The sequence below is a fragment of the Hylobates moloch genome, unplaced genomic scaffold, assembly GCF_009828535.3.
Source record: "Hylobates moloch isolate HMO894 unplaced genomic scaffold, HMol_V3 SCAFFOLD_19, whole genome shotgun sequence".
Taxonomy (NCBI): domain Eukaryota; kingdom Metazoa; phylum Chordata; class Mammalia; order Primates; family Hylobatidae; genus Hylobates; species Hylobates moloch.
The window spans coordinates 22,052,645-22,066,308 of NW_026652294.1; the positions used below are offsets into that span (position 1 = coordinate 22,052,645).

Consider the following 13,664-nt stretch of genomic DNA (forward strand, 5'->3'; position numbering starts at 1 on the left):
TTTTTTTTATAGAGATGGGTTTTCGTCATGCTGCCCAGGCTGGTCTAGAACTCTTGGACTCAAGTGAGTTGCCTGCCTCAGCCTCCCAAAGTGCTGGGATTAGAAGCATGAGCCGCCACTCCTGGCTGCAATTTTATTTTGAAGGTAATGCAGGACACATTCGTGTCCTTTCTCTGAAGTCTATATTCAGAGAAAGAGAATGTATGTGGCCTAACCAGACACCTTCCAAAATAAATCTGGAACTCCAAATGCTAATACCAGCAAGCATAATGGTATAAACCTGTCCTATAGAAATGGACAGTTGAGTAGTGAGATTAAAAGAACTTCCCCGAAAATTCAGAGCTACAAGCCAGCCTTTCATCTGGAATTCTGTATTACCAAAGTAATTGGAACAAACAAAAAAACACCATGCTGAGACTTGCAAGGGGTCCTTGAGTTGGTAGCACCAACTCAGAGACTTGATGGAAGCAATCATCTTCTTACCTAGGCCTCAAAATTTTTCTACAGGTGAAGTTCCAAAGAACACATTTTCAAAATATCACACACAACACACAAACACACACATCATAAAGTAAACAAGGTACCTTAATAAGCAAGAGCCATGAAAAATAAGAGTAAGACCAGCAAAGAGTTCAACAAGGAATTTAATGTGTTTAATAAAAGTAAATTCTGAAAATGAGTAAAGAGCAAAAGACTTACAAATAATCAAGTAGACTTCAAAAAGATTTGAAGTACCAAAATGAAAAACACAAGCATTCCAATTCAAACATCAATGGAACAGAGAAAGCATAGACTGCTTTTCAGCAGAGTGATAAAGAAATGAAACTTAATAATGAAAAAGTCTAACATTACCAGGGATCCAGAATTAGAGCATAAAGTAAACAGGAAGGAGGCAATATTTGAATGAAATAACAGCTGAAAATATTCTAGAGCTAAAGAAAGTTAACCCAAGAATTTGATGCTCAATGAATCCCAAGCAGGATAAATAAAAAATTATAAACGTAGACACATCATAAAAGAAGCAATACCATCAATAAACGTAACATTTAACCTTTAACGTTTCCTCTGACGAATGGTGACAGAAAGTACTTACATTTGTTCTTAACAAAAATGCACAAGACTTAGGTCGGGTGCAGTGACTCATACCTGTAATCCCAGCACTCTGGAAGGCCAGGAGTTTGAGATTTTGTCTCTACTAAAAATTTTTAAAAATAAAAGTAAAAAACTAGCTGGACATGGTGGTGCATGACTGTAGTCCCAGCTGGTCGGGAGGCTGAGGCGGGAGGATCACTTGAGCCCAGTGGGTCAAGGGCACAGTGAGCTATGATTGTACCACTACACTTCAGCCTGGACGGAAGAGTGAGACACTGTCTCAAAAAAACAAAGCACAAGACTTATGGGGAACAAGTTAGTAAGTTATTAAAATATTTTAAAAACACCTAAAAACTGGGCAGATAACATTATTTATGGATAGTTTATCTCAATGGTGAGGAGATGTATCTTTTCCCGAACTTGATTTAGATTTAACAGAATTCTAACAAAGGGGAAAAAAACCAATGGGAGGGGAGAGACTTATCAACCTATTTCTAAAATTTACTTGGAAAAACAAAAAGCCAAGAATAGCCAAAAGACTAAAAAGTTTTGGGGGTCCCTGTTCTACAAAATAACAAGACTTAGACAATGTGGAATTAGTGAACAGAAAAAAAATAGACAAGCAGAACAATAGAGTCCTGACTAACAGACCCACAATATTCAGAAACAGTGTATTTTAGTATTGGTGGGACCAGTAGATTAAAGGTGAAAGGCGAGTGTATAAAATGTTCAGAAGAGAAAAAACAATGCACTACAGCAATTATAATCTTAAAGTAATAAAGCAGAAAGTTTCTGCATTAAAAGATACTATTTTTGAAACAACATGAACAAAGATGAGTGGAGTTACAAACTAGTAGAAAATATATGCAGCACTAGCAACAAATTATTAGCATCCAGAATATTGAAATGAAATACAAAGCAGAAAGAAAAAGATCCAGCAAAAAGTGGAAAAAGAGTTTAAACAGGAGTTCGCAAATGCCGGTGAACGGCCAATAAACACTTAAATATGCTCAGCCTCATTAGGAATCAGGAAAACGCATTTTTTTTTTTTAATAGAGTTTTGCTCTGTCGCTCAGGCTGGAGTGCAGGGGTGCGATCTCGCCTCACTGCAACCTCTGCCTCCTAGGTTCAAGTGATTCTCCTGCCTCAGCCTCCCAAGTAGCTGGGATTACAGGCGTGCACCACCATGCCCAACTAATTTTTGTATTATTGGTAAAGACGGGGTTTCACCATGTTGGCCAGGCTGGTCTCAAACTCCTGACCTCAGATGATCCACCCACCTCGGCCTCCCAAAGTGCTGGGATTACAGGCATGAGCCACGCCGTCTGGCCAGGAAAATGCAAATCAAAAGCCACAAAAAGATACCATTTCCCACAATACTGGCAAAGATGAAATCTGATAATATCAAGTTTTGAGGATAAAAACCAATCTTTTAAAACTGCTATTACTATATTAGAGTGTTTCTCAAATCTTTTATCAGACACTAAGGAGGCTTTTTAGACATCTTTTCCTTATTTCCATATCCCCAATTTTAATACCACAGATACACTACATATTAATATTCTACGAGTCTTTGGAGGACCACTAACCATTGTAATACGTAGAATTTTTTTCAAGCCCTACTCCCAAGAACCAATTTTCACTCCCTTGAGGGCCCGTTATGACAAAACCATTTTGTAATACAATTTGGCATTAGATATTCCATCAAGAGCAACTCCACTAATAGATATGTATTTTAAGTGAATTCTAGTAGGTATGTATTTTAAGTGAATTCTACGTTACAGTGCAAGCAGTCACACCAGATGCAAACTTAAAAAACGGATAAAACAGAAAGTAACAGTATTTATTTTCACTAGTATTTTAAGTAGTAAAATACAATGCTTGCCTAAACACCTGAAGTCAGAGAAAGACTTACTATGCACTTTTCCTGGAAGAACCGTGTCATAAAATCATTGCAACAGCAGGACCTTTCACATTTCTTAGAACAAGCAGGAAATCAAGTCACCAAACTTACCTCCGCATTTTCATCTCCCATTTCTTGAGGAGCATCAGTGTCTGGTTCAATCACACCTTCTTTATCAATTTCTGCCAAAGTCGAGAAAATGACAATAAGACCTGCACCATACAATATAGTAGCCACTCCCAAGATTATTAAAAACTGACATACTATGACTACTACAATTGAATATTTTAATTAATTTTGATTTAAATATTGATGCATTTTAAAGTATGTTCCCATTAAACATTTCATTACTTTGGTAAGACTACACTTTACGTTAACTGTCACATCATGTAAGATATTTATTATCAGGTTGTAGTGGGGTTGTTGACATGTGCAGTTTCTAGTATTACACATAAATACACCACTGATTTAGTCATTGTATATAAATACACCATTGTCAACAAACTGATTTAGTTCAAATAATTTTTTTCTACACACTGATGTACTATATGTTTTTCAAAAATACTTTATGCAGGTAACACAAGCTACAGTGATACTTTAATGTAAATCAAAATATTTTAATATAATTATATTCATTACTTTTTTTAAATTAAAATAATTTTGGGGGGCACAGGATCTTACTATGTTGTCCAAGAAATCCTCCCACCTCAGCCTCCCAAAGCACTAGGATTCCAAGCATGGGCCACTGCACCTGGTCCCTAATTATTTTCATTTTTAAAAGTAGCATGGACAAGTTTTAATTTTAAAATAAAGGCTTACTACTGATGCAGAATCAAATACCAAGGCTAGATTTAAAAATAAACTTAGTTTCCATATGTACAGTAGTAACCAAAGCTAGTATTTACAACCAAAACAGTAAAGATTGAAAAGCAGTATCTTGCAAGTTTCATATTAAATGACAACTGTAATTTGTTGCAAGAGGAAAACGAGTTTTTTATATATACATACACACACACACACACCATTTAAAAAGAACATATTTGCAAATAGTTAATTTGATAAGAAGTTTCCTTAATCAAAAAAAAAAAGGAACTTAAAATCACCCACCTAAAATCAGAATTAAGTGTCCAGCAACAACAAAACTTGACGCATGACTGACAAATTATATATATATGGTGTACAGTGTGATGTTTTAACATACAGGCATATGCTTTTTTGAGACGGAGTTTTGCTTTTGTTGTCGAGGCTGGAGTGCAGTGGCGCAATCTTGGCTCACCGTAACCTCTGCCTCCCAGGTTCAAGCGACTGTCCTGCCTCAGTCTCCCAAGTAGCTGGGATTACAGGCATGTGCCACCACGCCCGGCTAATTTTGTATTTTTAGTAGAGATGGGGTTTCTCCATGTTGGTCAGGCTGGTCTCAAACTCCCGACCTCAGGTGGTCCGCCCGCCTCAGCCTCCCAAAGTGCTGGGATTACAGGTGTAAGTCACCGTGCCTGACCTCAAGCATACCTCATTTTATTCTGTTTCACTTTACTGCACCTCACATAATGAAATGATTCTCACCCATCATATTAATCTCACATATTAATATGACATATTATGTCATATTAATATCCATCTCATATTTATTTTTGGTGAGAACACTGAAAATCTAGTCTCTTAGCAAATTTCAAGTATACAGTATTATAGTCATGCTGTATACTGGATCTCTGGAATTTATTCAGATTATAGCTCCAAGTTTATGCCCTTTAACACGGTAAAAAATTTTTAATCCATTTTTAACAGGAACTAAGCTTGTCTAACTATCAAAGTTTGATTTGTACACAAAAAAGAAAACACTTTTAGGTGCAGAGTTGGTTAAAAAATTTATTGTAGTTTTAGAAACTGGTAGAAAGTAAGACTGAAGAAGCATTTTATAAAAAGTAAAAGATCTTCAATTTAGCACTGGAACAACTGCCAATAGAATATAAGACCTCTAACGATATCAAAGATAATTTGGTTCAGGCCAGGCGTGGTAGCTCACACCTGTACTCCCAGAACTCTGGGAGGCCAAGGCGGGCAGATCACCTGAGGTCAGGAGTTTGAGACCAGCCTGGCCAACATGGTGAAACCCTGTCTCTCCTGAAAATACAAAAAAAAGAGCCAGGTATGGTGGCATACGCCTGTAGTCCCAGCTACTCGGGAGGATGAGGCAGGAGAATCGCTTGAACCCAGGAGGGAGAGGCTGCAGTGAGCCGAAACTGTGCCACCACACTCCAGCCTGGGTGGCAGAGCGAGACTCAAGTCTTCCAAACAAAAAACAAAACAAAACAAAGAAACAAAAAAATTGATTCAAAATTTGAAACATTTCAAGTACTTTTCTTCAGGTTCTGTGATATAAGAGATTTCCCAATTGATAAATTGCGGTATACTCATACCCCAAAGGACTTCCAAATTCATGAAGAAATTTTGTTAATTTGTGGCCAAAAACTAACCAAACTCATAGCACAGATAACAACTCTTCCAAATATGAACCAGTTTTATCAACATGGTTGTAAGTACTAAACAAATACTATTTTTTGGCACTCAATTCAGTTACGGGAAAACTTTTGGCTGGGCATGGTGGCTCACATCTGTAATCCCAACACTTTGGGAGGCCGAGGCAGGTGGATCACCTGAGATCAGGAGTTCAAGACCAGCCTGACCAACACGGCAAAACCCTATCTCTACAAAAAAAATACAAAAATTAGCCGTGCCTGGTGGCACACACCTGTAGTCCCAGCCACTAGGGAGGCTGAGGCATGAGAATTGATTGAACCTGGGAGGGGGAGGCTGCAGTGAGCTGAGATCACGCCTCTGCACTCCAGCCTGGGCAACACAGTGAGACGCCGTCTCAAAAAAGGGAAAAAAAAAAAAAAAGAAAACTTTTTAAGTATGCTTAGAACAACTTTAATGTGTAACCCAACTTTTTCTAATACAAACATTATGAAGTCTGATTTATTATCAATGAAAATGTAAAACCTGAATTGAGGGGTGCCACATGTGTAAAATACCCTTTGGAGTTTGAATGCTTTTAAAAAAAGAAGGAAAATAACTTATTAACAATATATTGAGGCCAGGTGCAGTGGCTCACGCCTGTAATCCCAGCACTTTGGAAGGCCGAGGTGGGTGGATCACAAGGTCAGGAGTTCGAGGCCAGCCTGGCTAACATGGTGAAAGCCCGTCTTTACTAAAATTACAAAAATTAACCGGGTGTGGTGGCAGGTGCCTGTAATCCCAGTTACTCGGGAGGCTCAGGCAGGAGAATGGCTTAAACCCAGGAGGCGGAGGTTGCAGTGAGCCGAGACTGTGCCATTGCACTCCAGCCTGAGGGACAAGAGCAAGACTCCACCTCAAAAAAAAAACAAAAAAACAGAAAAAAATATTGATTACACATGTCAATATTTCAACCAATATGACATTAATATCTGAATTTATTTCATCTGTTTCCTTTTACTTTCTAAAATGTGACTCCTAGAACATTCTAAGTTTCATATGTGCCATTATATTTCTATTACACAGTGCTGATTTAAGTCACTTTAATAAAAATCAACAAAGTATCACATCATAGGTTTTCAAATACAAACCAACTACCGTCTCCTCACCTAGATCACTTTCCTCACTTGATGGTTCGTCTGCCTTTAAGTCTTCCTCCACCTTCTTACTATCAGGTTTTTCTTCCTAGCAAAGGGAAGACAAACAGTACTATCAGTATTTAATAACATAACCAATATTTATACTAATTTCTACAAATCTATGTATAAACTGTCAAATATAGCCAGGCATGGTGGCTCATGCCTGGAATTCCAGCACTTTGGGAGGCTGGGGTGGGTGGATCATTTGAGGTTAGGAGTTCAAGACCAGCCTGGCCAACACGGTGAAACCATCTCTACTAAAAACACAAATTAGCCGGACGTGGTGGTGCCTGCCTGTAATCCCAGCCACTTGGGAGGCTGAGGGAGGACAATCACTTGAACCTGGGAGGCAGAGGTTGCAGTGAGCCGAGATCATGCCACTGCACTCCAGCCTGGGCAACAGAGCAAGACTTTGTCTCAAGAACAAAAAAACAACTGTTCAAAAGAAAGTTTGAACATTGACAATAAACAGTTTAGAGATTATAAATAGCTTCATGTCCACTCACATTATATTTTATTGCCAAATTTAGTAAAAATCTTTACAAGGGTTTTTGAGTTTTGGAACTGCAAATAAGAACGTGTCGAATTACAATAATAAACAATGAAAATTCAAAGAATTTAAAAGTGCATGATATTACAGAAAGCAACATTCTCTTCCCATCCTATAAGTAACCAGTGTGGTTTCTTATATATCCCATTCCAGCATAGTCTATCTATATATGAAAGAACTCTATCCTTTGCCTTTAACAATGCTGTGTATCTTGTAAATTATACACCATTATCAGCCTACCTTCATCTATTCACTCAACCATATATCGTTAACCAGTTTTTTAGGTTGCTTCCCTGTTACTTAAAAAAATTAGAACCAAGGCAGGGCGCGGTGGCTCATGCCTGTAATCCCAGCACTTTGGGAGGCCGAGGTGGGTGGATCACGAGGTCACGAGATTGAGACCATCCTGGCTAACACAGTGAAACCCCGTCTCCACTAAAAACACAAAAAAATTAGCCAGGCGTGGTGGTGGGCACCTGTAGTCCCAGCTACTCAGGAGGCTGAGGCAGGAGAAGGGCATGAACCCGGGAGACAGAGCTTGCAGTGAGCTGAGATCGCACCACTGCACTCCAGCCTGGGCAAAAGAGTGAGACTCTGTCTCAAAAAAAAAAAAAAAAAATTTTAGAACCAAAGACCTACCTTGTCACAAAATATTTGTTGAGTCCCTATAAAATGTACAGTCTAGGTATTCTAGAATATATTGAAAAGACAAGTCATAATTCTAATTTAGAATGTTTTTCTTACAAAAAATTTTCAGCTGACACATAGGTTAAATATAAGTTTGCCTTCATACACATTTGCCAAATGGCAAAATATCTAGGGCTCAGAAAATACCACTCTGATAAATGACCCTTTTAAAAAAAAGGTAACTACTTTTGGGGCTTTTGCTTACCTTTTCTCATTCTCCTTCTTAATAGACACAACTTCCACTTTAAGATCCAAATAGATAACAATGTTTAAGTTTCTAAATAATAAAACAGCTATTTTCTTATCAATTTAAGACAGCTAATCAGAAAATTTGCACACACAAAAAAGCCTTTTAGATATGAAGGCAGAAGAGAGAAATAAAAAATTATGAAGAAAGCATTCTTGACCAGGCATGGTGGCTCACGCCTTAGTCCTAGCACTTTGGGAGGCTGAGGGATCACTTGAGGTCAGGAGTTCGAGACCCGCCTGACCAACATGGCGAAACCCCGTTTCTACTAAAAATAGAAAAATTAGGCCGGGCGCGGTGGCTCACGCCTGTAATCCCAGCACTTTGGGAGGCCGAGGCGGGTGGATCACGAGGTCAGGAGATCGAGACTCATCCTGGCTAACACGGTGAAACCCCATCTCTACTAAAAATACAAAAAATTAGCTGGGTGCAGTGGTGGGCGCCTGTAGTCCCAGCTACTCGGGAGGCTGAGGCAGGAGAATGGCGTGAACCTGGAAGGCGGAGCTTGCAGTGAGCCGAGATCGCGCCACTGCACTCCAGCCTGGGCAAAAGAGCAAGACTCCATCTCAAAAAAAAAAAAAAGAAAAATTAGCCAGGCATGATGGGATGCACCTGTAATTCCAGGTACTCGGGAGACTGAAACAGGAGAATCGCTTGAACCCAGTAGGCTAAGGATGCAGTGAACCGAGATTGTACCACTGCACTCAGACCTGGGTGACACAGTGAAACTTTGTCTCAGGAAAAGAAAAAACAAACAAATAAAACAAAAGAAAACACTCTTAAACATGTATTTTCCCCTTCATCTGTCTCTCAACTTCAGCTACTGGTAACCTTCTCCTAATCTTACATGTCCTTTAAGCAAATATGCTAACCCAACACCATGATTCACACTCAGAAATATCACTCAGGTAGTAGAGCAAAAAAATTAAATTAATACTTCTTCATTTACTCTGCAAATAATAAAGTAACTACAATGCATATGACACACTGTAAGGCAATGATGAAGACTACGGATGCATACCATCACGGAGCTTACCATTTACAGGCCATACATGTAACTTTTATTGTCATGTATTCTAAAACAGTGAACATCCAACCCTAAATTCTCAGTTCTAAATCAGAATCCAGAGAATTCGGTCTACAAAGTTATAAAGACAAAGAGGTCTTAAAAGATCTTATTTCCAAGTGATCTTGGGGAAATCAGGAGTGATAATTGGAGAGCAGCAGTTTAAAAACCCCTAAGAAATCTTACTTTATCATGAAACATACAAATGAAATTAAAACTTACCTTGGTATTTTCTTCTGATTTAGCTTTCTGAGTAGCAGGTGGTACTTTACCTCCCATGCTTGAAGAAGATGAGAAAAAAGATATTTGTTTAGAAAATTAAAATTCACTGTCACGCAACATACTTATACCTAAAAAATAATGTTAGACATTTAGGTGACTACCTTTTCAAAATTTAAAAGTAAACTCTCAATTAATCTGAATGCTGTGGTATTATTACAGTTAAATTTTTTCCAGCTTAAAATTTTATTTTAAGGCTATTGGCTAATGAACCCCTTTCTTTGCCTCAATGAGTCTAATAAACATAATGTATAGCTTCTCTGTGCCTCTTCCCAGAGGAAAAGAGGCAGATATGTCAACATGCAATGACAAAATCATTTGCACAAGCTGTTAACTTAGAATTCAACTCAGTAGGTATATTTGAATCCAAAATTTGAAACTTGAAATAAGAGTTCAATTTAAATATGCAGTTTATGAAATAACTATGCCATCCTGATATAATAATGCAAAATGTTTGTTTCCTGTGACTGAGACCTAAGAGGATTTTTCTTGCTTATATTTGCATGCCCATCACACTATAGATTTTCTCCTTATACACCCCTCCCAACCTCATCCATTAATACTTCCTCCTGGCCCTACAAACCCTTCTTTCCCAAATAGTCCAGGGCAACACAATTCATTATAAGCAAATAACTAGAAGAAAAAAGATACAAAGAATTAGCGTTACATGCTCCATTTGGTGCAGACCCTATAGTGTATGGACTACCTGCAACAATCCAGTGACTAAAATGGTTGATAGATTTAAGAGCACTCCATGACAGTTGGAAGCAACGTAGACGTTATTAAAATTTGCCTTAAAAACAAACAACGAAAGCCATTAACTATGTAAAACAAGGGGATATATTAACTTTGAAAACAGAAAAGGTTTTTTTTTGTTGTTGTTAAGACGGAGTCTCGCTCTGTCACCCAGGCTGGAGTGCAGTGGCGCGACCTTGGCTCACTGCAACCTCCACCTCCTGGATTCAAGCAATTCTCCTGCCTCAGCCTCCCAAGTAGCTGGGACTACAGGTGCATGCCACCACGCCCGGCTCATTTTTTGTTTTAGTAGAGATGGGGTTTCACCATGTTAAGCCAGAATGGTCTCAATCTCCTGACCTCGTGATCCACCAGCCTTGGCCTCCCAAAGTGATGGATTACAGGTGTTAGCCACTGCACCCGGCCTGATTCTTTATAACTAGAGTTGTCATATCCACATTTACATTTATTTCAGTTGGGTGGAATTTGTGGTCATAAGGGTATGTGCAGGCTGAATTTAAATGGGCAACAGTTTTCTGAAGTTCTTTTATCAATTTACACTTTTATCAGCAACGTATGAGAATTCCAATGTTTCACGCCTTGGCCAATGCTTAGCTATTGTCCATCTTAAAGATTTTTTAGCCATTCTGATAGGTGTCTACTGGCATCTCATTGCAGTTGAGTCCCTTTTCATATATTTACTGGTCATTTGAAAAGACTTGTTTGTCAAGTTCAACTCTCATCCAGCTTTCTAATAGACTTTCTTTATTTGAAGGTGTTGTCTGTATTCTGCATATGAACCCTTTGTCAGCTTTATGTGTTGCAAATATTTTCTCCCACCCTGTGGCTTGCCTTTTCACTCTTAGTATCATCTGAGGATCCCAATATGAAGCAAAAGTATAAATGCAAAGTAGCAGATGGAATGAAAAGAAACAGAATTTGGAATTTCTTACAAGCACCATTCGAACAAAGAAAATGTGCCTACTTTTTCCATTATGTTTAATATGATAGAAGAAAATGTTACTCAGTACCCTTAATATGGAATAGCTCCCATGTTAAACATAAAGATTATATGATTCAAAACATCCTAATCTGCAATTCAGCAAAGTAAAATGACTTAATGATAAGGAACAGGCATACAGACACCACAAAATTCTTTTCTACGGAAACACTACTTTGCAAAAGAGCACAGTAATCACCAGTCCTTTGTAGTTAAATTTTATTGAAGACACAGGGTTTCTTACACAGTGTTCTTCCTAAGTTTCAAAATGCAGCGTCAGGAATGTATTTAGGGTGACATCCAGACATAGTATAACTTACAGTACACTAACTTTGGGAAGTGATATTCCTGCCAAGAAATGTATTAAGCTAAATCCAATCCTGAGGGAAGGCCAGACAAACCCAAATTGAGAGAAAGTCTATAAAATAGCTTGCCTATAATATCCGAACTGTCAAGATCATGAAAGTCAAGGAAAGACTGAGGAACTGTTTCAGAATGGAGACTACGTGACATGGCAACTAAATGCGACACATAAATCTGAGGATTAGATGGCATAAATGCATCAGCATTAGTTTCCTAAGTTTAATATTTGTATTGTAAAGACTTTGTAGGAAGTACACACTCACTGGTGTTGGGGTATAATGTTGGCAGTTTACTCTCAACTACTTCAGAAAAAATTCCTTTGTACCATACCTGCAATTTTTCTCTGAGCTAGAAATCGTTGCAAAAAAATAAAAACTTAAAAAAAAAAAGAGGATTTACTCATAAGCTAGATTTAGTTTCTCCCATCCCAAATTCTAGTTAACTAATGGAAGAAAACATCAACTCGTAGGTACGAAATTTCAATTAATGGTTCCAAGGCTTAGAACAAGCTACTTTCTGGCCAAAAACTGCCACTTGAACTTTGGCACTACAGGCTTAATGTTACACAATCAAGTAGGACCAGTGTAGAGACTTTTCTCACATAGGACCACACAAAACTTCATTCACAATTCTCTTAATTTGATAACCTTCTAATCTGCTTTGTGCTATGGTTATTTGTACACACGTACAAAAACTTGGGTTGCTACACTCTAAATTCTATATTGAGGGTAGAAATGCATTCTGTTCATTTCCTTTTCAGTATTTAGGAAAAGCCATGTGCCACGTACTGTACTACGGAGTAGAAAACAAAGACACTCTCTTCGATCTTAATTACCATCAAGTAAAGCCATGAAACCACACACAAGATACTAAATTGTTAAACGGGAGAAAGAGTGGGAGACTACTGTCTCCAAAAAGGGAAAAACAAAAATATCTCAAAACACAGTTCTTGAACAGTCTCCCTGGTTCCTCACTGACAACTAGTTCAGAAAGACTTTTAGTATTTCTCTGTTTAATTTAAAAGGTTAAACTAATAAATCCTTATATCAAATAAAACTAAGCTATAAACAATGCTAGCAATTATAGCAAATAGGCAGACGTACTGTTCTTCAACAGCTAAGCCTGTGAGAAACTGAGATGTTTGCAACTTGAGTAACCCTAATAGTAGCATCAGGCCTAGGAATACGTCCGGACCTAGAAGTCTCCACATTCAGCCCCATCTGCCACAATCTCTAACTGCAGACTGATGAAGGCAGAGAGAGAAACTGACACAAACGCAAAGGCCTCAGAGTTTATAAAAATCTTAGTTTAAATACAGAAATAGAGAGAAAAAGCTTCTATATTAAATATCTTAAGTTCAGAATAAAGTCCCCACATATGCCATGATGCTTCACCCCATACTTTAGCCAACTCAGGATGCCAGAAGAATGTAAGTGGAATCAGAAAGAAAAATTGGAATTATCTATGTTAAAATAGGGTATATGACGATTTGTTTTTTTTTTTTTTGGGACATAGTAGTGCCTGACAAATATTTTGCAAATCTTAAAGTGGAATTCTCTATATAGGCACAATCACTCCAGCAGAAGTCAGGACGACACTGTTCTTACACATGCTTTTAATTTGTTCTTCTGTGTCTCCTCTTCCTCACTAGTAAGAATGGAACAAAAACAGTGTATCCACTTAATGTAAAGTGGAGCCAGCTCTTGGAGCCGGCTATTTTCTTCCTGTGATACTTGTCTACTTCACCTGGAATTTTAGGAAGAATTTATTAACTGCAGGTTCTTCTATAATTAGGATAAAAGCATACAAATATCTTAAGAAAGGCTTTTGGATCATCAAGCTGTTCAATAGAGAAAACGACTAAAATCTAGCCCTCAATTCCTAATCCTGACATTTCCCGGTTGAGGAGTTTGCAAAACAGACTTCTTACCAATATTCATAAAGTTACTATTAACATGGTAGTATTAAATGGTCTCAGAATTTCACATATAAGTAAGTCTTCCAGTAGTTAGACAATTGGTGGAGAGCTAAAAATTGAAAAACTTCTTAGAGGAAAAAAATACAATATACAATGTTAACAGATTGTAAT

General features: G+C 37.9%; 1 protein-coding gene across 1 annotated transcript in view; it reads right to left on the bottom strand.

Annotated features, from left to right (window-relative positions):
- The window catches only part of ST13 (ST13 Hsp70 interacting protein), a 30,815-nt gene that overhangs the window by 15,300 nt on the left and 1,851 nt on the right, over positions 1–13,664 (bottom strand). The window contains exons 2-4 of the mRNA XM_032139183.2: positions 9,421–9,478; positions 6,619–6,694; positions 3,107–3,177 (exon numbers count right to left, since the gene is read on the bottom strand). Of these exons, the coding sequence (XP_031995074.1) occupies positions 3,107–3,177; positions 6,619–6,694; positions 9,421–9,478 (205 nt within the window). The remainder of the gene's footprint in view (positions 1–3,106; positions 3,178–6,618; positions 6,695–9,420; positions 9,479–13,664) is intronic.